The sequence below is a fragment of the Symphalangus syndactylus genome, chromosome 11 (assembly GCF_028878055.3).
Source record: "Symphalangus syndactylus isolate Jambi chromosome 11, NHGRI_mSymSyn1-v2.1_pri, whole genome shotgun sequence".
Classification (NCBI taxonomy): Eukaryota; Metazoa; Chordata; class Mammalia; order Primates; family Hylobatidae; genus Symphalangus; species Symphalangus syndactylus.
This window is the reverse complement of record NC_072433.2, coordinates 84,136,418-84,161,462: the sequence shown is the minus strand read 5'-3', so window position 1 is coordinate 84,161,462 and position 25,045 is coordinate 84,136,418. Positions and strand designations below refer to the sequence as shown.

The 25,045-nt window shown below is 41.5% G+C and overlaps 2 protein-coding genes across 18 annotated transcripts in view; one reads left to right on the top strand and one right to left on the bottom strand.

The window, feature by feature from the left end:
• Positions 1–8,791, bottom strand: part of ERAP2 (endoplasmic reticulum aminopeptidase 2) — a 123,491-nt gene extending 114,700 nt beyond the window's left edge. The window contains exons 1-2 of the mRNA XM_055233353.2: positions 8,659–8,791; positions 4,690–4,876 (exon numbers count right to left, since the gene is read on the bottom strand). The gene's annotated coding sequence lies outside the window, so the exon portion shown is untranslated. The remainder of the gene's footprint in view (positions 1–4,689; positions 4,877–8,658) is intronic.
• ERAP1 (endoplasmic reticulum aminopeptidase 1) overlaps positions 8,668–25,045 on the top strand; it is a 47,840-nt gene continuing 31,462 nt past the window's right edge. For 3 of the 17 annotated variants that reach the window (XM_063612325.1, XM_063612314.1, XM_063612320.1), the window contains exons 1-9: positions 8,668–8,801; positions 11,663–11,766; positions 12,661–13,204; positions 15,602–15,740; positions 19,264–19,398; positions 21,412–21,532; positions 22,606–22,760; positions 23,054–23,167; positions 24,377–24,508. In XM_063612325.1, the coding sequence (XP_063468395.1) occupies positions 12,678–13,204; positions 15,602–15,740; positions 19,264–19,398; positions 21,412–21,532; positions 22,606–22,760; positions 23,054–23,167; positions 24,377–24,508 (1,323 nt within the window). In that variant the 5' untranslated portion in view covers positions 8,668–8,801; positions 11,663–11,766; positions 12,661–12,677. Of the gene's footprint in view, positions 8,802–11,662; positions 11,783–12,185; positions 12,408–12,660; positions 13,205–15,601; positions 15,741–19,263; positions 19,399–21,411; positions 21,533–22,605; positions 22,761–23,053; positions 23,168–24,376; positions 24,509–25,045 lie in introns of those variants that run through there. The other 14 variants (XM_063612326.1, XM_063612315.1, XM_063612318.1 and 11 more) reach the window with 12 other exon arrangements.

Genomic DNA, 25,045 nt, shown 5'->3' with positions numbered 1-25,045 from the left:
TTCCCTCTTCTGTTTGCATCATCTCCAATAGTTCTTCTAGGATCCAGAACTGATACTGATGCTGCCCAGTTTTGAGTGCTGGCCCTTTGAGGTTCACTGATTCTCCTACATTTTCTGGCTAATGTGTGGAAAATCTGCTTTGTTCCTAGTAAAACAGTGATAAAATAATTTTTTATTCCCCTAAATTCCCAAAAGTAGCTTATACTTGCCATGAAGTTTAGGCTATATCTCAATCTCTATCTTTCCCTTTATCTATCCATCCATCCATCCATCTATCCACACATACATATATGTGTCTATTTATCTCTCAAGATTTACAGTATCAGAATTTTTCAGAGTGTGGCTCAGGAATCTTTTTTCTGTTAAGCAAGTTTTGTAAGCGTTCTGATGTATTTTGTTGCTTCAATTTACTTATTGGATCTATTAATAAATTACTGCTTACAAAAACAGTAAAGAAAAAAAAGAAAAGCACCTTAATGGCTGAGTGTGTCTGTAATCCCAGCACTTCGGGAGGCCGAGGTGGGTGGATAATTTGAGGTCAGGAGTTCAAGACCAGCCTGACCAACATGAAGAAACCCCATCTCTACTAAAAGTACAAAAATTAGCCAGATGTGGTGGCACATGCCTGTAATCCCAGCTACTCAGGAGGCTGAGGCAGAAGAATCACTTGAATGTGGGAGGCAGAGGTTGCTGTGAGCCGAGATCACACCATTGCACTCCAGCCTGGGCAACAAGAGCAAAATCCCATCTAAAAAAAAAAACAACAAAAACAAACAAACAAAAAACCCAAAACAAACAACAACAACAACAACAAAACACCACCTTAATAGTTTGGGTGTTTTATTTAGCAGTGCATTTACAAAGATCAAATGAGTGATATAAACTTTGAGTTTTCTATTTTCATCTTTTAGAATGGGAACAGTCAGAATGCTAAACTCACACAGATTTTATTAAAGTTTAGCAATCTACCACCAGGACTGGAAAACCAAGGAAAAAAATAAATCTAACACAATGCTACAGAAACAGAAAAGCCCAGAATTCTTGCTAATTTAACTGAAGTTTAATTTTGACATCTTTGGCTGATCCAGCCACTCAGTCTTGGTCTCTTTCCCATCTCTTATGGACTGGGAGTTAGGTAATAAAAATGAGCCAAAGATTCTCAAAGTTCTGCAGAGGTAAACATGGGCTGGTCTTGCTGTCAGAACTGGTTAGTACTTTGGGTCTTTTTAGAATATTTGGTGTTAGGCTCAGATAACTCAACTACATCTGTAGTGCTTCTCTGTGGCTGCTCAGTTTATAATTCAGGTCTTGCTTGGACCCCTAGTCCCAAGGACACCTTTTCCTTTGTCTTTCTGTTAAAAGTCTCTTCAACTTTGAGCTTCCATTGGGCCTATACTATTCTCTCTAGACTGTAAAGGCTCTTTCTACCTTTAATCATCTTCTTCACCGATGTTCAAATCCAGTTATAGGGCCTTGGTCTCTTTGTTGGTCAGGATGTCAGCTGCCTTCTTTCTCCTGAATTTGGCATCACTTCTGATGAGCATAAGCTAATTCATTTTTCCATCAGGGAAAAAGCTATCATTAATTTCTCATGAATATCTCTTATTTGGGAGATATTCCTATTTTCAGCTCAATGAAGAACCAAATCTTTCTAGTCTCTAGAATCTAGTCACTTCTGTAATTTCTTCCCAATTATCCACCCACCAGTTGTTTTTTTTGATATATGTCTCCTTCCCTGCCTCAAGAACACAGACTATGCCAATCGTAAGATTATAATAGTAGAAATACCTTCAATGTGCAGTAACATTAGTGTGGCAGACATAATCTAAGTTGCCCCCATGATCCTTGCCTCCTGGTATTCATTCTCTTGCATAATTTCCTTTCTTTTAGTGTGAGAGAAACCTGTGACTTGCTTCTAACCCATAGGATATAGCAAGGAACTAGTCATATCTTAGAGCAGCCTCCAGAAAACAGTCAGCAAAACACTGAGGTTCTCAATCCGATAGTCAACAAGGAACTGAATGCTGGAACAATGATGTGAGCTTGGAAGCAGATCCTTCCCTTCTGCTGGGCCTCAGGTGAGACTGCAGCTCCAGTCATTACCTTGATTGCAGCCCACAGAAACTCCCAACCCACAGAGACTGTGAGTTAATAAATGTGTTGTTTTAAGTTGATATGTTCGTATTATTGATATACAATAATAGATAACTAATAAAATTAACAATAAGAGACACTGTTTCCTCCAAGGGAAGGAAATGGGCCATTTTCTTAGACAAGATAGTAAAAAGTGACAAGGAAAACTTCCTAAACAAATACCGTAACAGTTGGATTCACTAAAAAAAATTATAACATGAGAACACATATTTGAAATGATTTAGCTCTTTATGGCTTGATCTGTAATGCTATCTTTTAGAACTTCTTTTAGCTGGATATAACAGAAGGCTGACTACAGTTTGTTAAACAAGTAAGGTAAGGTGTTTATCTTCCTCATGTATGAAGATGCCTTATGCAGGCAGTCCAGGGCTTGTGAGGCAGTGCCAAGATGTCACTGGGGATGGGGTTCCTTCTGTCTTCCTATTCTAGCATCCTTAGTGAGTGGATTTCGTCCTCATGGTTGTAAGATGCCTGCTGCATCTGCAGGCATCTGTTACAGGACAGTGAGTGAAGAACAAAGGTGGATTCCGGCTGATTCTCTACTTTTTTAAAAAGGCTTTTCTGGATATTTCTACCAAGAAACTTCTACCTACATCTGAATGGGCAAGACAGAATAACAATAGGGTCACCTGCAATGGATTACGTAGGGGAGGCTGGGTATTTTATCTAGGTATTTTGCTGAGGTATGCATAAACAAATCAGGGTCTGTTAGTAAAGAAGGAAAGGTGAGAGGATTTTGGGTGGGCTACTAGGAGCATCTGCCACCACAGTCATGTAGTTAAATGGGAGTCTCTGCTTGGAAGAACAAAACTTACAGAATAACCCCTGGAGCCAAACAAGTCCAGACGAGTAATCAAAACTTGTTTTTAGTATAGAGTTCTTCTTTTTTTTTTTTTTTTTTTTGAGACGGAGTCTTGCTCTGTCGCCAGGCTGGAGTGCAGTGGCACAATCTTGGTTCACTGCAACCTCAGCCTCCCGGGTTCAAGCGATTCCCCTGCCTCAGGCTCCCAAGTAGCTGGGACTACAGGCACGTACCACCATGCCAGGCTAATTTTTTGTATTTTAGTAGAGATAGGGTTTCACCATGTTGGCTAGGATGGTCTCCATCTCCTGACCTCATGATTTGCCTGCCTTGGCCTCCCAAAGTGTTGGGATTGCAGGCGTGAGCCACCACGCCTGGCCTAGAGGTCATTTTAATTAAGTTATTTCCCTAAACCTGCCTATTAGACTACTCTTAAAATTTTACAAAGGCTTAGATTATCTTGCATTTTAAAATGTTTATGCCTAAACTGTTGCCCTTCCCTTCAATTTAATAGCTGGTATTTCTTTGTCTCAAAGGCCTCTAAACATTTGTTCATCCTTTAGACAGCTTTGTAAATAAAACCAAGCGTTCCTCCTATGGTCCAGACAGCTTCTTAAGGACAGATAAAGTCAGCACTCCTAAGCACCAGGGTAGCCAAGGGAGTGTTGTAGATTTATAGGGGTAAGATATTATCTCTTTCTTCCACTTCCCACCACTTAGTTCAAACTCATAAGTTTAAGTGAGATAAGGAAAACTGTCTCTTAGGAAGGGTTGGGAAAAAATAAAGGCTGTGGTGGCCTGAAGACCACTTGAGTCATTTCTTCCATAATTACAATCTAATTTTCCAATAAATTGCAAGCATTCCTAGAACCACAGACTTCACTTAAGCCAAACTCTGTCAATTTCACACAGCCACTTATGGATGAGCATAAATGAGTTTCTCTTTTCAGGCCCCAATTGTATATACTTTACAGAACTTCATTGAGAAAGTTATTCGTTTCTTCCCTTTCCTCCTTTGTATCATAGCTCATTTAATTTCAATATAATAAAATCCATTAACCTTCTAGAAACTAAGGTTTTAAAAAGTTATTTTTCCCATGTTTAGTTATTGCAACAGATATTCATTATAGTTAAGGCAAGACAATTATTTAGTAGCATAACACCATGGTCCCTCAAAAAATAACAATAAACAAATCTACGTATTTTTCATCCCAATATTTTTATCATTCCTTTAGGCATATGCAAAGATCATGTTCACTCCTGGCTGGATAATTCATTCTTTCTTTGTGAAATAGCTGTGGCAGAGGGAGTCATAAATAAAATAAAGCCTCCTAAACGAAGGTTTGCTTTAACGTGTTCAGATTGACAATATCTAGTAAATTCTAATATTTCAAACAACTCACCATAACAGGTATAGATCTGGGTTTTTAAGAAATTGACATGATTCATCCAGACACATTTGTGGGTTTTCTTTGAAACAGTAGAGCTTTACTGACTGTGACACTTTGCATTTTAAAGAAATTTCATTGCTTTCTCTTGTGTGTCATAAATAATTTTTATATAACTGAATTGTGATTCTCCAGTAGATAAATGGACAAGAAATGTAAACATATAATTCTCAAAAGAGAAAACACAAAGCAAAAACAGCTAATTAACATATGTTCAGTGCATGTGTTCAGTCTCATTAGTTATGAAAGAAATACAAATTTAAGAAATATGTCATGGTGACTTACCTCCTTGTTGACACAAGCAAAGGAAAAAGCAACAGCAATAGAGAAGACTGGCTAGACAGCAGTTAGATGGGCCTGTCACCTACTGAGGAAGGATGGAGACGGGTGGATTCCCTGGGTTCTGTAAGGCTGCAAGAACTGGAAACATGCTCAGGTTACCTTAGGCAGCAGTATCTTGTGAAATAAATGCCTGAGGGAGGGAAAATGGGAAACAGGTGATCAGTCCTCAGGGCACCTAGAATGTGCTTCAGGATCCACAGTTCTAGAAGTTCAAGGGCAGCTGTGGTCACTCAACTTGCTTGAGTTGTTCCTACAGAATCTGGCATACATTGCTCCCTCCCATAGTGCTCTGCTGTATGGTAATACAGGACTCTCTCTGAAGACTGACTCCAACTGGCTAAATCAAAAAGGAAAGCATTGGTCCTCTTGAATGGAAAGTCTAAGGACAGGGTTTGCTCAGGACAGTTGGAGCTGAGGGCTTTAGTGGAGGTATTCTCTGTTTCTGCCAGCCCTGCTGTCCTTTGAACTGGCTTCACTTTAAAGCAGGCTTTTTCCATGTGGTGTCCCCTGGTAGGTCACTTCACATGTCTAATCTGTTTCCTCATTCTAGAAAAATGGAGCTACTAGCCACCTGCATAAGTACAATGTGAGGATCCCATGAGATAGACTATATGTAAATGCTTTCAAGCTGCCACATTTCAGAGGACTTTATTATTTGATATGAGCTCAGTGGCCTGTTTTGGAACAGTCTTTAACATGGCATCTGTACCGTCTTCCCTGTTTCTGATTATTAATAAGATGGTATTGCTGTTGTTAAGCAAGCCTGCTCTGCAACTTGGCACAGAGGGGGAAAAGAAGTCATCCTCTTTATCAAGAATATCAAGAATGAGGGGCATTATTATTCTTTTTTAAATTGGCTTTTAAAAAAAATTAAGTTCTAAGGCCCTGTGAGCCTATGGAAGAGTCTCAAGGACCACAGTGTGTGTGGAAGGGCCGGATGGCACTGGGCAAGGCTGACTGGGTAGAGCTGCCCTGTTTAATAAGAGCAGGCCTCCTTTTGTCTGTTTTCTACATCATGATTCTGGATGAGATTTTACATCAAAAAGGAGAGTGGTAATATGATTAAAATAGGAGCACCTTTGGCAGCAAAACAGAAGAAATGGGCCAAATGCTGACATTAACTGACTAAAAGCTAATGAAAGCAGAACTGAATCAATCAATTACAGCAAAATTGAACATCACTTGACAATATCTAGAATTCAATATTTTTTAAGTAGATCAGTAATAGCTCAAAGTGGTATGTATTTCATTGGCCTAGGCCTGAAATTCTCCTCATTCCTCTGGCTCACCTCTGAGACTAAGGACACTGAAAAGCCTCTGCAATGGATGGGCTCAACCGGCCAAACAGCCCTCATATACTATATGGTACACAATATTATTAGTGTTTACCAACCCCTCCTTGTTCTGGCCAATGCAATGTGAGTAGAAGTAGTATGTGTTTTCTCTTTGACTCTGAGCAAGTTGCCGACCTGTCTCATTTTTCTCATCTATAAAGCATAATACCTACATTACAGGGTTGCTGAAAAGATCAAATTATAAACACACACATGCACACACAGCTAGCATTTAGCAGTATCTAACAGTTGGTAGGGAATCAATAAACCTAGGTACCCTTTCTCTCTGTTCCCTTCCTTCTAACCATTTCTAAGCTTGGTAATTTGCTGTTTTGATCTCACAAGCTCTAGAACTAGGACTCCTTAAAGTCCTTACTCCAAGGTCTGCCTCCTCTACATCCCTGCTAGAGCTTTGAAACTAGAAGTGAATGCTGCCAAATCCTCTGACTTATCGCTCTTTGTAGTGCACTTCAACTCTAAAGATGAAATCACGGCCAGGGCGACAAGCTAAAGTCTGAGTCAGGGTGAACTTTTGGGGAAACGGCGTGGAGCGGGTGGCGGTGTCAGCTCTCTCCTCGCCTACACTTTAGCTCCTTTCTGCCCACACCCATTCAGGGCATTGCCCTGTTTGTCTCCTCAGCTGTCTTCTGTATTAACCTCCAGCCTGTTGGGTGCATTCAGTTCTGCCAGCTGGACTTTCAATATGTATTAAAAAAGAGATACAAACAAAAAACAAAAACAAAAAACTTTACTAGAAGCAAAAGGAAAACCATCATATTCAAAAATATAAATTCAAAAGCAAAGAAATGCATACATTTACTGGACAAAGAGGTCTTATCTTGAGTAAACTGGGAGCACTCCGAGATGTCTGGAGATCTTGGAGGCTACATGCTATCCATTGATACCTCCTGTCAAATTCTGAACATGCAGAAATTACCAGATCTCAAAGTTCTCATTTCTTGTTGAATTTTAGTGAAAAAAACTTCTCTGGATCCCACCATAGTTGAGTCTTGGAACAGGGTGTTAATCTTTATATTATAAAATGTCCTTGACTAGAGAGAATAGGCAGTATGAAACATATTTTTAAAAAGGAAACATAATATTGAAAAAAAAGAAAAATACTGTTGCAGTGACTTGGAATCCCCAGTTCTCAAAGGGAAGAAGGCCAAAAAAGAAGTGGGAGAAGAAAGTCTGAGAACCGCATGAAAAGTGTCCTGTTCCCACTAGGACCATGGTCCACTCACCAAATTGTCAGAGACGTTTGAACCAGAGCAACTCTATCTTGAATAGGAGCTTGGTAAAATAAGGCTGAGACCTACTGGGCTACACTCCCAGGAGGTTAGACATTCTAAGTCACAGAATGAGATAGAAGGTAGGTACAAGATACAGGTCATAAAGACCTTGCTGATAAAACAGGCTGCAGTAAGGAAGCTGGCCAAAACCCACCAAAACCAGGGTGACAATGAGAGTGTCCTCTGGTCGTCACTGCTACAGTCTCACCAGCTCCATGACAGTTTACAAACGCCATTGCAACGTCAGGAAGCTACCCTATATGGTCCAAAAAGGGGAGGCATGAATAATTTCCCCCGTTTAGCATATAATCAAGAAATAACCCTAAAAATGGACAACCAACAGCCCTTGGGGGTGCTCTGCCTATGAGTAGCCATTCTTTTATTCCTTTAGTTTCTTAATTACTTGCTTTCACTTTACTCCATGGACTCCCCTCAAATTCTTTCTTGCGCAAAATCCAAGAACCCTCTCTTGGGGTCTGGATAGGGACCCCTTTTCGGTAATAAACTTGTAGCATTTGGTGTTTTAATGTTTGTGTTTTCTTGACTTGTTACCTCATTTAGCCTCAACTGTTTAAAGATGGTCTTTTTGGCCATTTTATTCAGCTTTAATTGTTCTAATGGGAGTGAAGAAATGGTCATTTACTTTGAAAAATCAGAGGGAACGTGTTGATGCGGGAAGCAGCTAATCCTTGGGGTACAGTGGCCCTTGGTAGTGCAGGAAAGTCCTGGGGGCCACCTCTAACCCACCTATCTCCTCTACAGCATCTCCCACTGTAGTCATTCTCTACCGAAGCCCCAGAAGGTGCAGCACTTCGCTACAACAGACTACTGGGTTCCTGTTTCTTTCTGAGGCGGGCCAAGAGCTCTCAGCCCATTGGCAGGGGCGACATGACGGACATCCAGCGAGTCCAATGGGCGTCGAGCGCGTGTAGGCTTGGTGGACTTGTCAGCGCCTGCCTGGTTTCGGTCCCCAACTTGAGCACCGGCCCTTTCCTGTATGCCCCTAACCCTCGCAACGCTAAACAGTGAAAAAACAAAAACAAAAAATATCTCAAAACACACACACACACACACACACACACACACACACACACACACACACAAGGATCCGCGTTCAGAAAGGCGTGCACTTCCCACGCCTGATCCCCCGCATCGCAACCTCGCAGCTTCCCCGGCGTGCAGCGCTCATTTACCAATTCCCTTCCTGGGAGCTGCGGCCTCCCCCGCTTGGCCCCACTCCCGTTTACCCTTTCCCCAGCTCCCGCCTTAGCCAGGGGCTTCCCCACCTGCCGCTAGGGCTCTGGCCAAAGCGTCGCTCCGCGCCCGCCAGCCGCTCCCCGGGCTGCACTTTCACTTTCGGTCCTGGGGCAGCTAGGCCGGCGGCGGTGGTGGCGGCGGCGCAAGGGTGAGCGCGGCCCCAGACCCCCAGGTACAGCGCGCCCAAGCCGCGGGGAGGGGACTACGGGCCGGGAAGAGAGCGCGGGACCCGCCCCTTCCCTGCGCCCGCCGTTGGGGGGGCTAGGGGGTGCTGAGGGCCTGGGGCACGGGAGGAGGGAGACGGGGCGCGGGAGGAGGGAGACGGGGCGCGAGACAGGGCGCGGGAAGGGCAGGGGGAGTCGTTGGCTAGGCCCGAGTCCGCGGGGTGCCCGGCGGGTCGGCGGCGGGCCCACCCCTGCCGGTCCCTCTCCCTGTCTCTCCGGGCGCGTGGCCGGTGCGCATGCTCCGCGGGTCTCCCCGCTGTTCCGCCGGCGGGAGCCTCCCTCCGCTCTCCGCCTAGCGCCTGGATACCTGCCAGTCCTGCAGGCCACCGACGCCCGCGCGAGGCCAAAAGGCGCGGTGGGGCGGGCGGCTGGCTCGGGCTGAGGAAGGCACCTGCCCATAGGTGCCAGAGAAACCCAGAGGCTTTGGGTTAACGACTCTGGTCGGGTGGGATGCGCGGGCCGTGTGTGTCCTTCAGGCCACTTCCCTCCCTGCTTCTCCTTCTGGTCGGCAATTCTCTCCCTCCCCTTCACTCTGGCTCTGGCTGGGTTTTATTCAGATAAAGCACCTCTGTTGACGCAAATTCAAAGTTTCCTATCTGGGTGCCTCACTGGCCAGGTGGGCCTACAAAGTTAATTCCATGAGGGGAAGAGGAAGAGTACACGCTTCCTCACGCTTTTGGATTTCTTTGTGTAGGCTAGGTTCAGAAAGAAATTATCTGTTTCCTATTAAACACCCAGAGGATTCGCTCTGAACTCAGGACGTGGTCAACAATTAACAAAACAAAACAAAAAACTTGAAAATTGGGCACAATTGTCTCTTCCTTGAGGATTTGGAATTAGTATAAGTAGCACATTTTCAGGTGCGGCCTGAATAGAAACATTCTAGTACTTTTTTTTTTTTTTTCAAATTAATCCAGCATTTTTATTATTTACCAACAGTGCTTGTTAATTTCATTGTTCAGAAAATTCTGGAAGAACCTCAATTACTTCTTGATGATCTATTTCGTATACTATAGTGCCCCAATAAAAGGAAGGGAGGCAGAGGTTGCAGTGAGCCAAGATCGCGCCACTGCACTCCAGCCTGGGAGACAGAGCGAGACTTCATCTCAAAAAAAAAAAAAAAAAAAAAAAGAGATCTTGGTGAAGCTGAAAAAGCAGAGAGTTTATACTCACACAGATGTGGATTGCATTCCAACAAGTTGTGTGAACTTAGCAAAGTTACGTGAATGTTTCTTTGCTTCAGTTACCCCACCTTGAATGAGAATAATAGGCTATTAGAGAGCGTGAGCATGTGTAAAGTGCCTGGCATTTTGGAGGAGCTTAGTAAATATTAGTTCTTTTTCCTCTTTGGCTTCTATTCCTTTAAGTGTTAGTGGAGTGTAACTTCAAAGAGAATTGTACTTCTCTTGGGAAGAGCTGCTTCTATTGAGTAGACTACTGTTTTTGAGAGCTTTCTTTTTTTTTAACTGCATCCCTTTCAGAAAATTGTTAGTAAAACCAGACCCTAGGAGACCAGCCAGAACCATGAAATGCCATGTTTCAAACTGGAACACTTACTATTGGAAGCAAAGCCAAACAAGAGCTAATTTTTCAGGGGAAGAGCCAAACACACGAACATGTTCACAGAATCTTGGATGTAGCCTACTGTTTGGGATTAATAAGAGCATTTATTAGTGAAGCCCTTTATTCACTACATGGAGTTTTTACCAAGCCCCACTCATGCACTGCATCCTCCTTGAGACATAACTGTTTCTTTTTGGCCCCCTCATGGACCCAACCCTGAAAAGCCTCTGATCCAAGGTCCTAGTACCAACCCCTTCCGCAGCCCATCAGCCTTTCTGTCAGCTCATAACGAGTTGGAATTTCTAGATCTCCTCTGGGGCTGTTGGAGAGGTCTCGGGGACTTGCAGAGTCCTTACATGCTTGAACCTGCCACCTTCACAGAGTCCTCTGGATCCCATCCTGGGGCAAGGGCAGTGCTCATTAAGCTGTTGCTGCCAGTAATTCTATATGGAAAGCAAAACACAAGTTCCATTTACTCTCTAGTTCCCCAACTTCAAGGGAAAAAAAATGTTCTCCCTATTCACACTTCCTCTCACCTGGGTGGTGCCTTTTGAACTGGGATTATGAGATTTCCAAGACTCTCTTTAATGTGTAGGTATCCTTACTGTTTAGCCTCCAGATTGCTCCGGAGGTGAGGAGAAGGGAATTCCCTTGAGCTGTGCATTTGGGAAGGGAGCAAGGAAGTGCGGGGTTAGGGAAGGCATTCAGCCATTGCCGTGAATTAGTATCCCATCACATAGAGTTGAAGGGGGAAAGCCAGGGTTTGGCAAGGATGAGCTTTTCAACCTTGGCTTCTCAGTAAAATCTCTGGACAGTTTTTTTTTTTTTTTTAAACCAAAAACCAGAAATTAAACAATCCATAAAACCATACCCCGATCTTATCACCATAGATTCCAGTTTAATTGTCAATAAGGACCCAGGCATTGAAAATTTTAAAAGCTTCCCAGGTTACGTTAATATGCAGCCAGAGTTAGGAAACTTGACATCTCAGAGAGGGAAAATTCCATGTACTGTGAACACTTGGAGGGATCCACATTGTAAGGTTGCTACTTTTCCCAACTGGAACAAGAAGAGTTTGGGCCAATCACTTGCATTCACCTGGTATGGGTCCCTCTTGGCAAACACCCATTAGAAAGGTGTGTTTGTATAAAAGAAATAAAAACTTGTGTTTGATTCTTGGGGTAAGAATCTGCCAACTCCCTTAAAATTCACATTGCCTTTTTTTTTTTTTTTTTTTTTTTTTAAGACAGAGTTTTGCTGTGTCGCCAGGCTGGAGTGCAGTGGCACAATCTCAGCTCACTACAACTCTGCCTCCCAGGTTCAAGCGATTCTCCTGCCTCAGCCTCCCAGGTAATTAAGACTACAGGTGTGCGCCACCACATCCAGCTAATTTTTGTATTTTTAGTAGAGACGGGATTTCGCTGTGTTGGCCAGGATGGTCTCTATCTCTTGACTTTGTGATCTGCGCATCTCATCCTCCCAAAGTGCTGGGATTACAGGCGTGAGCCACCATGCCCGGCCTAAAATTCACATTGCTTTTATGTCTTTAAAATCAATCCAGGTGATTGATACGTTTGCCACAAACTACTGGGAAAATTAAGCTCTTTAAGCTCTTCCTGGCTAAATAAATATGTAATTAACTTTTGGCATGACAATTTGAGGAAGACACTGATGTTATTAAAGGTTACTGTCACGTATACTCACAGGAGAAGTGGAGACCTCGTTCTAGTGGTGGCTGCCGCCATGTCAGCATTTGATTTCCAGGGTACTACAGTGGCTTTCTCCGAGGTCCAGTGTCAGTGGGGAGTGGTAGCTTGATCAGCTGTTCCTCTGATATGGTTCTGGTTTTGCTTGTTTCGTGAGCCTGGTTTCCCAGATATCCTGCAACTCTGTGATCCATTTAGTGAGCCACTCAGGATCTCCTAATGATTCCTTTTCTGCCTACATCAGCCAGAGCTTGTTCGGTTGCTTTCAACCAAGAACCCTGACAGGTAGAGTTAATTTAAACTTTGAACATCAGATGATGATTTCTAGCAGGTGTTAATGATTGTTGCTAACTGTAAACATCTTTCTTATATGAAACCATAACATAGGGAAGGTCTTTTTGCTTTCAGGAAAAGACCTAGTACTTTTGGAAGTTTATGCCTATTTCTGTGAATGCTGGGTGGATACATTCTGAAATTATGCTGTGTCAATAACATTCTAATGACATATATTTTTGCTTTTGTACATTTGTGCCACTAGGTAGTTAGAGCAAGAAGATGGTGTTTCTGTCCCTCAAATGGTCCCTTGCAACCATGTCATTTCTACTTGTTGGCTCACTGTTGGCTGTCTTAACTGTGTCCACTCCTTCATGGTGTCACAGCAGTGAAGCATCTCCAAAAGGTAGTGATGGGACGCCATTTCCTTGGAATAAAATACGACTTCCTGAGTACGTCATCCCAGTTCATTATGATCTCTTGATCCATGCAAACCTTACCACGCTGACCTTCTGGGGAACCACGGAAGTAGAAATCACAGCCAATCAGCCCACCAGCACCATCATCCTGCATAGTCACCACCTGCAGATATCTAGGGCCATCCTCAGGAAGGGAGCTGGAGAGAGGCTATCCGAAGAACCCCTGCAGGTCCTGGAACACCCCGCTCAGGAGCAAATCGCGCTGCTGGCTCCCGAGCCCCTCCTTGTCGGGCTCCCGTACACAGTTGTCATTCACTATGCTGGCAATCTTTCGGAGACTTTCCACGGATTTTACAAAAGCACCTACAGAACCAAGGAAGGGGAACTGAGGTATTTTTTTTCTCTTTTTCTTTTAAACTGCAAATGCTGCCCACGCTAAATTCATTATTTCAGATTGATTGTCTTTTAAAATTCCCTTTATTGTTGAACTTTTTCTTCGGTTTTGCTTTTGCATCTTCTTTATAGTGTTAAAAATGGCTTTTTCCCTTGCTTTTTAAATCTCATTTTAAAATACTATTTTAACCAATTTTCTTTCCCCCAGCTCTATCAGAGTAAATATCTATTTGTTTATTTAGTTCGATTTCTGAGACATAATAAACATGTTTAATTTTCCTGACCTATGCATTAGTTTCTTAGGGCTGTTGTAACAAAGTACCACAGACTGGGTGGCTATAAACAACAAAATGTATTCTCTCTCAGGTGTGGAGGTTAGAAGTCTGAAATCAAGGTGTCAGCAGGCCGGTGCTCCCTCCAGACTCTGGGTAGAATCCTTCCTTGCATCTTCCTAGCATCTAGTGGTGGCCCTGGATCCCTGGTACTCCATGCCTAGCACCTGCATCATTCTAGTCTCTCCCTCTGTTAGTCGCATGGCCATTCTATTTCACTGTGTCCCAGTCTCCATCTTCTTATAAGGAAACCAGACATACCAGATTAAGGCCCAGCCTGGTGGCCTCTTCTTCACTCCATGATATTTGTAAAGACCCTATGTCCAAATAAGGTCACGTGCACAGATACTACAGGTTAGGACTTCAGCAAATCCTATTAGCAGCCTATTAGAGGAAATACTTTTATCTCAGTTGAAACTTTTTTAGAGATCTCTACTCATCTTGCTTTGGTTCTGTTTTTAAGGAGGAGACTTATTTGGGGGAGATTTTATGCTCAGTTTTAAAATGGAATTTTATTTGTTAGTAGATTATACTAATTTATTTTTCAAATTCCATATTATTTTATCAAGGTAAAAAAGTAAAATTTATGTCACTCATAGCCCCCTGAACTAACCACTACTTCTATTTCAGTGGAATATTGTCACAGACTTCTTTCTGGATATGCATATGTGTTATTTTATATAAATGGAATTCTTATATTTTCTCTTTTACAAAGGACATTTTTTAACTTATATGTTGGGGAGATGTTTTATGTAAATGAGTATTACTAGACATAATTTTAATGATTTTATTAAAATACATAGTTGTACGTTAATATCTTTAATACCTCGGGAAAGGAAATGAAATTATTTCCAATTTTTCAGTATCAACAACACTTTGATGAACATCTTTGTTTATTATTTCTTTAGGATAAATGACTAGAAGTAAAACTGGTAAGCCCCAAAGAGCCTATAAATTTTTGATAAACCTTGTCATTTTTTCTTACCCCTCACCAATACTGTATATTGGCAGTCTTTTTAGAGCAAAAAAGGTCCCCAAGTGATATCTCTTTTTAATTTATGCAACTTTGATTAAGGAAGTTGAGCAGCTTTTGATATGTTTGTTAATGATTTGTAGGTTCTTCTTTAATGAGTTGCCTGTTTATGACCTTTGACTTTGCCTGAGATTCCCTTGGTTGTTGGGGACTTTTTTTTTTTTTTTTTGTCGAGATGGAGTCTTGCTCTGTCACCCAGGCTGGAGTGCAGTGGCGTGAACTTGGCTCACTGCAACCTCTGCCTCCCAGGTTCAAGCTACTCTCCTGCCTCAGCCTCCTGAGTAGCTGGGATTACAGACGTGCACCACCACGCCTGGCTAATTTTTGTATTTTTAGTAGAGATGGGGTTTCACCGTGTTGGCCAGGGTGGTCTCGAACTCCTGTCCTCATGATCCACCCGCCTTGGCCTCTCAAAGTGCCAAGATTACAGGTATGAGCCACCATCGGGTATTCTTTTACACATTTTTAGGATCTCACTATCTGTTAAGGCTATTAAGTCTTCCTCACATACTTCTTAAATGAATTTTCCCAGTTTTTTACTTTTTCTTTTTAACTTTTTTTTTTTTTTTTCCAAGATAGAGTCTGGTTCTGTTGCCCAGGCTGGAGTGCAATGGCGCAATCTCAGGTCACTGAAACCTCTGCCTCCTGGGCTCAAACCATCCTCTCACCTCTGCCTCCCGAGTAGCTGGGACTACAGGCATGCACCACCATGCCTGGCTAATTTTTGTATTTTTGGTCGAGATGGGGTTTTACCATGTTGCCCAGGTTGGTCTCACACTCCTGGGCTCAAGTAATCCTCCCACCTCAGCCTCCCAAAAATTTGTTAGGATTACAGGCATGAGCCACCGTGACCATGCCCAGTCTAACTTGTCTTTTAACTTAGTTTATGATAGTTTTTGTCATGTAAAATATTTTTTAGTAGTAAAATCCATCAATCTTATAGTAACTTTACGAATTAAAAAGCAAACAACTGTTTTAGAGTTCCTGGTGCTTCATGCTCAATTTTTATTTCACTTGCCTTAATTTTAGGATACTTGCATCAACACAATTTGAACCCACTGCAGCTAGAATGGCCTTTCCCTGCTTTGATGAACCTGCTTTCAAAGCAAGTTTCTCAATCAAAATTAGAAGAGAGCCAAGGCACCTAGCCATCTCCAATATGCCATTGGTGAGTCTGCACTCCTGTGTATTTTCTACAGGAAAATCTACTGATTCTCTGTGACTTGCATTACCCCAGTGACAGTCACCTGTTTTGTTTTATTGCCTGGCAGATCATTAATAACTTTTCATTTATAACCTATGCTTTTGTTTCAAGCCATAATTATATGTAATCAAAGTAAAAATTGCCCCTAAAATTGCAAGATTTCAGTAACAGTGCCATTCCAGGTTATACATGCTGATAGGAGGGAGGTGGTATAAGAAATTCAGGTCACGTTTAAATATTAGTGCCCTTCGCAAAGCACTTTCACCCTCATTTTCTCATACGATCTTTTAAAATGATTTTAAAGGTAATGCTTTGTCAATAAGGCCATATTTTTAGCATATAGTTATTTTCTATAATTTACATGTACTATATAGTAATATTTGTTATATAATTTGTAACTGAATGTACAAAATTGGGTAGACAGAAAAAGAGAATAAAAGTAATCTTTTCCAAATATTATGGTGCTGAAGGTAAGTCATGATAGATAGCTTAGCTTCCCGAGGGAAATTATTATTCCCCAATCTCAATGCGGATGTGGACAGCATTCCCTCTGATTTTTAAAAGTGACTAAAAGATGACCATGCCAAATGAATAAAACTGTTCAGTAAGTGCCATCATCCTTTGATTCTGATAGTTTAGAAAAGCATCAGCTGGGCTGTCATTCTGCAGCTGGTATATAACACCTCCTGGAAGCACATCCTTTGTTCAGAGAAACTCACTGGGGATGAGACTCAGGGTAGAATAGGCTTTGCCTAGAGTCCTGAGGGATGAGCAGCTTTGTCCCTGTGCTGACCGGGAAAGCAGTATCTTAGCATGGAGAGATACCGAGAGCCACAGACTGACCTCTAGTATGGTGCTTCTCAACCTTAAAACTCTATACCTACCTGCCTTCATACCATAAGGATGCCTTCCTCAAACAAGATTTGGATCTCCCACCTCAAGCCAGAGGGCTATCCTCTGTAAAAATCACTCTTCTGCAAATTCCTACCAGGCAAGAACTTCTGTCCCCACTCCCACCCTTGTATATGAAAACACAAGAAACAATTATGCTATTTTCCTAATATAAATTTAAGATACAGGATGTGCTTTTTCAAAATATAGTCCTCTCCCCCAGTATTGTGGTATTACTCCCTGGGACAGAAGTGAGTTCTTTACTTGGTGAATCAAAGTTCTAGGAGAATAAAGGATCAGGGATGGGAAGGAGACAGGAGAGAGACTGAAGGACCAAACAGGATTAGTGGAGAAATTTGTAGGCTTTCAGAAGGAAGGCCTGGAGCTTTGGAAGCTCCACGAAGTTGCTACAGTCTAAATCCATGGATATCCAGGATCCACTTAGTGAAGATAGGAAAACTTCTTTTGTTTTTGACTATAGGAAAACTTCTAATGCAATGTTGTTCCTTTGGATGGGAACACCTCTCACTAACAGAAATCTAATACGAGTAGCCTGACCTCAGGCTGCAGATATTGAGCTGAGGGGAGAACAATGGGGTCTCAAAAGATCTTTTTGGAAACCAGAAAAACAAAATATATACCATTGGAACATTGAAGCTTTTGGGCATGGGGCAGAAATTAATCACATTTAAATTTGAATTAATTTAATTAGGTTATTTTCCTAATAATTAAGACAACTCGAGAATGGAAATTTTTGGCCAGGTGTGGTGGCTCATGGCTGTAATCTCGGCACTTTGGGAGGCTGAGGCAGGTGGATCACCTGAGGTCAGGAGTTCAAGACCAGCCTGGCCAACATGGTAAAACTCTGTCTCTACTAAAAATATAAAATTAGCTGGGCATGGTGGCACATGTCTGTAATCTTAGCTACTTGGGGGGCTGAGGCAGGAGAGTCACTTGAACTCGGGAGGTGGAGGTTGCAGTGAGCCAAGATCGTGCCATTGCACTCTAGCCTGGGTGACAGAGTGAGACTCCATCTCAAAAAAAAAAAAAAAAGAAATTTTTGTTGTAGGTAGGCAGAAGCAGAATGTATTTAAAAAGAAAAGATGATTTGGGATCCTTTATGAGTAATCTTAGGCTGGGTAGCAGAGTTGGTTTCAATGACCAAATGGTGACCAGAAGTTGGTGGTTGATGGGTATTAAGAAGGATGAGGGCCAGGTGAGGTGGCTTATGGTTGTAATCCTAACACTTTGAGAGGCAGAAGAAGAGGATTTCTTGAGGTCAGGAGTCCAAGACCAGCCAGGGCAACATAGCAAGGCCCTATCTCTCAAAACAAAACAACAAAAAAAAGATGAGGGCAGAACAATAGAGGTGAGTATAGGATTACAGGAAAAATGCCCATGACCATGGTTTCACCGGCTAGTTCTGGCTGGTTCTTTTTCCATCTCCGTGCTTTTTATTGCTGAGGTGTTAGACTTTCTTCTTTAGGGGCAGACCTCTAAGACTGTACCTCCATCAACCATACCCCACCCTTACTCTCTGATTGCACTTAAAAAGGTGATTCCAATGAAGCAAATCTCTTTTTTTTTTTTTTTTGAGACAGAGTCTCACTCTGTCGTCCAGGCTGGAGTGCAGTGGCGTGATCTTGGCTCACTGGAAGCTCTGCCTCCTGGGTTCACGCCATTCTCCTGCCTCAGCCTCCCAAGTAGCTGGGACTACAGGTGCCCGCCACTGCGCCCGGCTAATTTTTCATATTTTTAGTAGAGATGGGGTTCCACCATGTTAGCCAGGATGGTCTCAATCTCCTGACCTCGTGATCCACCCAAAGTGCTGGGATTACAGGCGTGAGCCACCGCGTCCGACCCAGGTTACTTTCAGTTATACAGAAGAACAGAAGCTCTTTTAGGTACTACAGGGTTGTATATTTTCCCCGTTGCATATATGCTCAACAGCTCGACGTTGCGTTGCCAGATAATTCTCAAACCTGTATTTAAGGACAAGTGGATCAGCCACATCTTGGCAAAACTCACAATCTCAGTTTTGCTTTGTCTCATCCATGTTATCAATCCACATATGCCAAATGTGGATTTACACTGTATTGTAAACTTTAAAATGGTAAGTTTTATGGTATATGAATTGTATCTCAATAAAAAAGAAATTGAGTAGAACTGTTTGACATTAATATCTAAATTATAATTAGATATTGGAAAGATAACTTTTAAAGTAATTATAGAAGCATCATTAGACAGAGTCTGGCTGTGTCATCCAGGCAGGAGTGCAGTGGCTCAATCTTGGCTCACTGCAACCTCCACCTCCCAGGCTCAAGCCATCCTCCCACCTCAGCCTCCCCGGTAGCTGTGACTACAGGCACGCACCACCAGCAGGACTAAGTTTTGTATTTTTTTTGTAGAGATAGGGTTTCACCATGTTGCTTAGGCTGGTCGCAAACTCCTGAGCTCAAGCAATCTGCCTACCTCGGACTCCCCAAGTGCTGGGATTGATACACTTTTAATATTATGTCTGATAATTAGGAAATTTCTCATGTTCACTGTATTGGATAATTGGATTACTCGATAATTTGAATTATTCTGATTTTAGGTGAAATCTGTGACTGTTGCTGAAGGACTCATAGAAGACCATTTTGATGTCACTGTGAAGATGAGCACCTATCTGGTGGCCTTCATTATTTCAGATTTTGAGTCTGTCAGCAAGATAACCAAGAGTGGAGTCAAGGTGAGCCTATGACTGTCACATATGGTGACCAGCTTGTTCTGGTTTGCCTGGAACTGGTTTTAAAACTGGAAGTCTGGTTGAGCGCAGTGGCTCGTGCCTGTAAACCCAACATAAACCCAACACTTTGGGAGGCTGAGGTGGAAGAATCACTTGAGGCCAGGGGTTTGAGACCAGCCTGGACAAAATAGTGAGAACCTGTCTCTGCAAAAAATAAAATAAAAAAATTAGCCAGGCATGGTTCCTTGTGCCTGCTACTAGTCCTAGCTACTGGGGAGGATCCCTTGAGCCCAGGAGTTTGAGGCTTCAATGAGGTATGATTGTGCACTCCAGCCTGGGCAACAGAGCAAAACCATGTCTCTAAACAAACAAACAAAGATAAAACCAAATACCAAAATCCTGGAAGTCCTGCATCCTGGGAACCTCCTCAATCTCAGGCAAACCAGGATGTTGGCCAGCCTGTTGTCACGGGTGCTCATTTGTATAGTGAGGTTCTAATAACAACAACGTGGAGAGAGTGTGGCCTGGCCTGAGTCGTGATCCTGGCTTCACCACAGTCACTTCACTGACTCTCTGGCCTTGGCCCTATTCCCTCTGAAATTTAGTATTTACTTCTTTGGAAGGTATAACTTGGACTAGGTCCTGCAGTGGTCTATAAGGTTGCTTCTGGTTATGGCTTTCTGCAGTTTGGAAGTAAATGTTACTATCTGGCAGGGGATTTCTGGCTATGGTAAGGAAGATAGAGCAACCTGCTTGGAATGGCCAGAGACTTTGGGTCAGGTACACTGGAATGCTGGAGAGAAAAATCTTGTTTCAAGGCACACTTGTTCCTCATTTGGGTCGCGTTGCATAGTGGGCAACCTATACAACTGTGTGCCGTAGCTCAGAATGCAAACAGGTTTTTCTGAGGGGAGGAAGGGATGCTTTGTTTGAAGATACCTTATGTATTTGTGCTGGTTTTCACTGAGGCCTGAATAGATGGGGATTCCTTGCTGAATTGCTTTGTGTTCCTCTAGTGCTGAGATTTCTTATTCTTGTGGAGGTATCTTTACTTACCTGGGGATTTGTAGGTGACGCTTGAGACTCGGATGAAGGGAACATTCTTAATTCAGCAGTGAAACTATCAGCAAAAACACCTGCCCATTGTTTTGCCACTTATCTGAATCTCTTAGAAATGATTATTTTAATAATGTCTAATCTATATTAATAGTTTTAATTCTTTCATTTCTTTAAACACATTAAGCATACATATTATATATCTGTGTCTGGTAATTGTTTTATCTGAATTCTTTATGTATCTGATTTTGTGGTTTATTGTTTCTGCTGGCTCTTGCTTATGGTATCTTGTTTCCTTGTTTGTATTATGAATTATGTTTGTGAGCTTATGTTGCCTGAGTCTAAAGTGGATTATTCCAGAGAGAAATTGCATTTGCTCTTGCAGAGTGTCTGGGAGTACTTACTGGTCCGGGGATCACTTTACTTGTAGTTTCCTTGAGAAAGGGTAGTTATTTCTAGTTTACCTTTACATTAAAGGCCTGGCCTTTGGGTACTAGCTTTATGCAGGGGTTGCATGTCCTGTTAGACTCTCTACTTTGGGCAGGCCCTGGACTTGGTCTCTTAACACCTGAGTCCTTCAATGACATAAGAAGCAAAGCTCAAGTCCAGCTGTGTTGGGCTAGTGCCGGCAGGGCTAAAGCTGGCTGCAGTGCTCTCCTGACATCAGAGGGTCTAACTGTCATTTCACTTTTGCCTCTAAATCTTTCTTTCTCATTTGCCATCTTATAAACACATTTAAGAACACTTTATATATGTTATCCAGCATTTGTTGTTGTTTTCAGAAGGGGGATTAATCAGGAACAGTCAGTATTAATGCAAGAAATGGAATTCCCAATTATTTTCTTTAATATTGGCAACCATATCCCACAATATGAAGACATTAATGTCAGTCTTCTACACAATGTGGGGAGAGAAGCCACTTAAGATATTTGAATTCCTTTCTTGTGCCTTTCTCTTTAGGTTTCTGTTTATGCTGTGCCAGACAAGATAAATCAAGCAGATTATGCACTGGATGCTGCGGTGACTCTTCTAGAATTTTATGAGGATTATTTCAGCATACCGTATCCCCTACCCAAACAAGGTAAAGATTTTGCACAGATATTACACATGACATTTGATGAACACAGTCATAGATTTGTCATTATAATTGGCACATCGCTGTGGTTGCCTCAGCAGCCCCTCAAGCCACAAAAACCCCAGCAAGTGATCAACCTGAGGTTGATCTTTCTGAGCATCTCCTCACCCTTGATGAGTACAGTAACTTCTAGTGATAGTGAAGAAAGCAGATCTTCATAGAGTTCTTGAGGCATATGGCATGGGGACTCTTTTGCCTTCTGATTTTATTAGTGGGCAGACAGCAGAGGGAAGAGGCTACATTTTTTCTTTACTGGCACCTGCTTGGCAGGAACCCAGAGGATGTTCAACAAACTGTTTTGAATGAATAAATTTATATAGTGTAAGACAGTCTGCATTTTCTTTCTTACTTGAGCCCTTAAAACTATTGTATGTTTGATTTTTTAGGTATATGTGGGTCTTGGGCATCCAAAATAGAATGGATTATTGTAATTGTTAAGTTTTTCAATTTCCAAACTCCTCATCAGAAAGTTAGAAATGGAGTCAAGAGGCCTGAAAAGGCAGGCACGGTGGCTCATGTCTTGTAATCTCAGCACTTTGGGAGGCCCACGCAGGTGGATTACTTGAGCCCAGGAGTTTGAGGCCAGCCTGGGCAACATGGCAAAACCCTGTTTCCACAAAAATACAAAAATATTAGCTGAGTGTGGAGGTGCACTCCTGTAGTCCCAGCTACTTGGGAGGCTGAGATGGGAGGATCACCTGAGCTTGGGAGATTGAGGCTGCAGTGAGATATAATTGCGCCACTGCAAATGCACTCCAGTATGGGTGACAGAGTGAGACCCTGTTTCCAAAAAAAAAAAAAAAGGCCTGAGATGCAAGTCTGACTTTGCCACATTTATAGCAAAGTGATGCTGAGTCACTAAGCCTCTTTTTCTCCATTGTGAAAGGTTCTTCCAGTCTAGAGCTCCATGATTATGCATGGGCAGCTGGTTCAAACATCTATCCATTCTGAAGATTAGTGTGTTTGGGCGAATGTGTAGCTTAGAGACTGGTAATGTATTTTATTACTTCCTTTCCAAGATCTTGCTGCTATTCCCGACTTTCAGTCTGGTGCTATGGAAAACTGGGGACTGACAACATATAGAGAATCTGCTCTGTTGTTTGATGCAGAAAAGTCTTCTGCATCAAGTAAGCTTGGCATCACAATGATTGTGGCCCATGAACTGGCCCACCAGGTACAAGCTCATTCACACTTCTAATAAAGTATAAACTACATTTATATTGCTTTTATGGGACATATAAGGCTATTTAAATATTGTAATTTTTACTTTGTCTTTTTTTAATAGGAAAAATTGTTTCTCCAAAGCATTTGTTTTTATGTCTTATAATGCATGTTGAACTTTTTTATTTTTACCTTGATTAAATATTGGTCCTGTAAATATATGTTAACATTCGTAAACTTATATTAGACGTCTAAAATATACTTCTTTCTGAATGTCTTTGTTTATGGCTTATGTTGTGCTTTTAGTGGTTTGGGAACCTGGTCACTATGGAATGGTGGAATGATCTTTGGCTAAATGAAGGATTTGCCAAATTTATGGAGTTTGTGTCTGTCAGTGTGACCCATCCTGAACTGAAAGTTGTAAGTAGTTATTTATCCTTCACATTTTAGGTTAATTTGTTGTTTTGTTCAATATTGCTGGAAAATATTTACTAATCTTTGATTATAGAACATATAAAAATATTTCATTGATAACTTCCTTGACAGTTTAGATATGAATCATGTTTCAAAAATGCTAGTGAACTTTCGAGATATATCACAAAGACTTATTTACAAACTCAGTTGTGAATCTATGATTGTTTGTAAATTGTCCAATTTTATCTTTCTTAATATCAAAGAAATAGAAATAATGGCAGCCTAAATGTTCCATTTCATTTTCCCAACCTTCAGGTTGCTCATTGCAGAATTATTAGGTACAGATTACTGATATCTCAATAGGATGCTACTTGCCAAATCAAATGAGTTATACTTAAGGTAACTGCACGTTTGATTGTATAACAACCTAGGCTTCTGGATCACAAATTTATTGCTTTGGAACTGCTATATGGTTTATTTTTTAAATCACCACATTTAACTTAAGAAAATCACATATAGCAAAATTAAACTTATGTAAAATTTTTTTTATCCTACTCCAATGATTCTTTTCATTTGTAAATATTTATTCCTATTTTCATCTGCCTGTATACATTATTTAAAATATACATTTGTGAATATATATTACTGCCTGTTTTCAACTGCTTGTGTACATAATTAGAAAGTACATATCAGTATTGCTTTATAATCATAAATATTTTCTTATGTTTCTACATAATCTTTAGTAATAAAAATGATTATGGATACATATGATCCTGTTGAGCTAATGTGCTCTAATAAAGCTGGTTAAGGTTCTCCATTTATTTTCATTACATGTTTTTAAAGGTAAGTATCTTTGCTCTAAAACAGCACAGACAATGATTGGAAATGTTGAAATTACTATACAGTTAATTTCTTGTTTTGTTGCTGTTTGGCTATAGGCATAATCGTTTCATTTTTAGATTAATACGAAATTTTCTTTATTCTAAAGGATTTAAGATGAACAAAATATATAATGTTTAACTAAAATCATTGTTTCTTGGGTAGTTTTTAGAATATATTAATTCTATTTTGTTTCATAAATATTAGGAAATATGGAATAGGTTGCCCCCAAAATGTGAAGTATGGACTTCTTGCCTCAGATAAAATGTCCCGCCTTTGACATTTTTTATCTAAATGTAAATCATAGGTGATGTTTTCTTTTTTCTGTCTCAATAGGGAGATTATTTCTTTGGCAAATGTTTTGACGCAATGGAGGTAGATGCTTTAAATTCCTCACATCCTGTGTCTACACCTGTGGAGAATCCTGCTCAGATCCGGGAGATGTTTGATGATGTTTCTTATGATAAGGTAAAAGTAGATTGAATATAAGGATACAGTTTAGATACTAAAGTTATACATACTGGGGTGGAGAAGTTATAGGCAAGGTTGTGGGGTTAAACCCAGATTGAATGCCTTCTCTCTTGACACGTGCTGGCTGGAGTTAACTCTTTTAGGCCTAACTTGCAGTTTGGCTCATAAACCTGAAGATTCTTTTATGGGAAATTCTTCATATATTCTTTCTTGGGTTGAAAATTCGTGGCTTACAGGAATACAGGGTGTCTGGGAAGACTCTTGTTCCCTCTCTCATTGTGACTCCAGCTCCATCAGCCCTCCTTGCTCAAGGCTGCCTGGGCTCCCTGGACATATCCACTTTTCCTTCCCTGGCATCTACCTCTGCCTCCATCTCTAGTGCTCCACCCCTTTGTTGTACTGGCCTCTCCGTAGTCCTGCCCTGGAATGGCAGTGGGAGAGCCAGGTAGTAGCTCAAGGTCCAATGTTTAATCTGCACCATTATCCCCACTCACATGTAAACAAAGGGAGTTGGCAGATGATGCAATTTGCCCC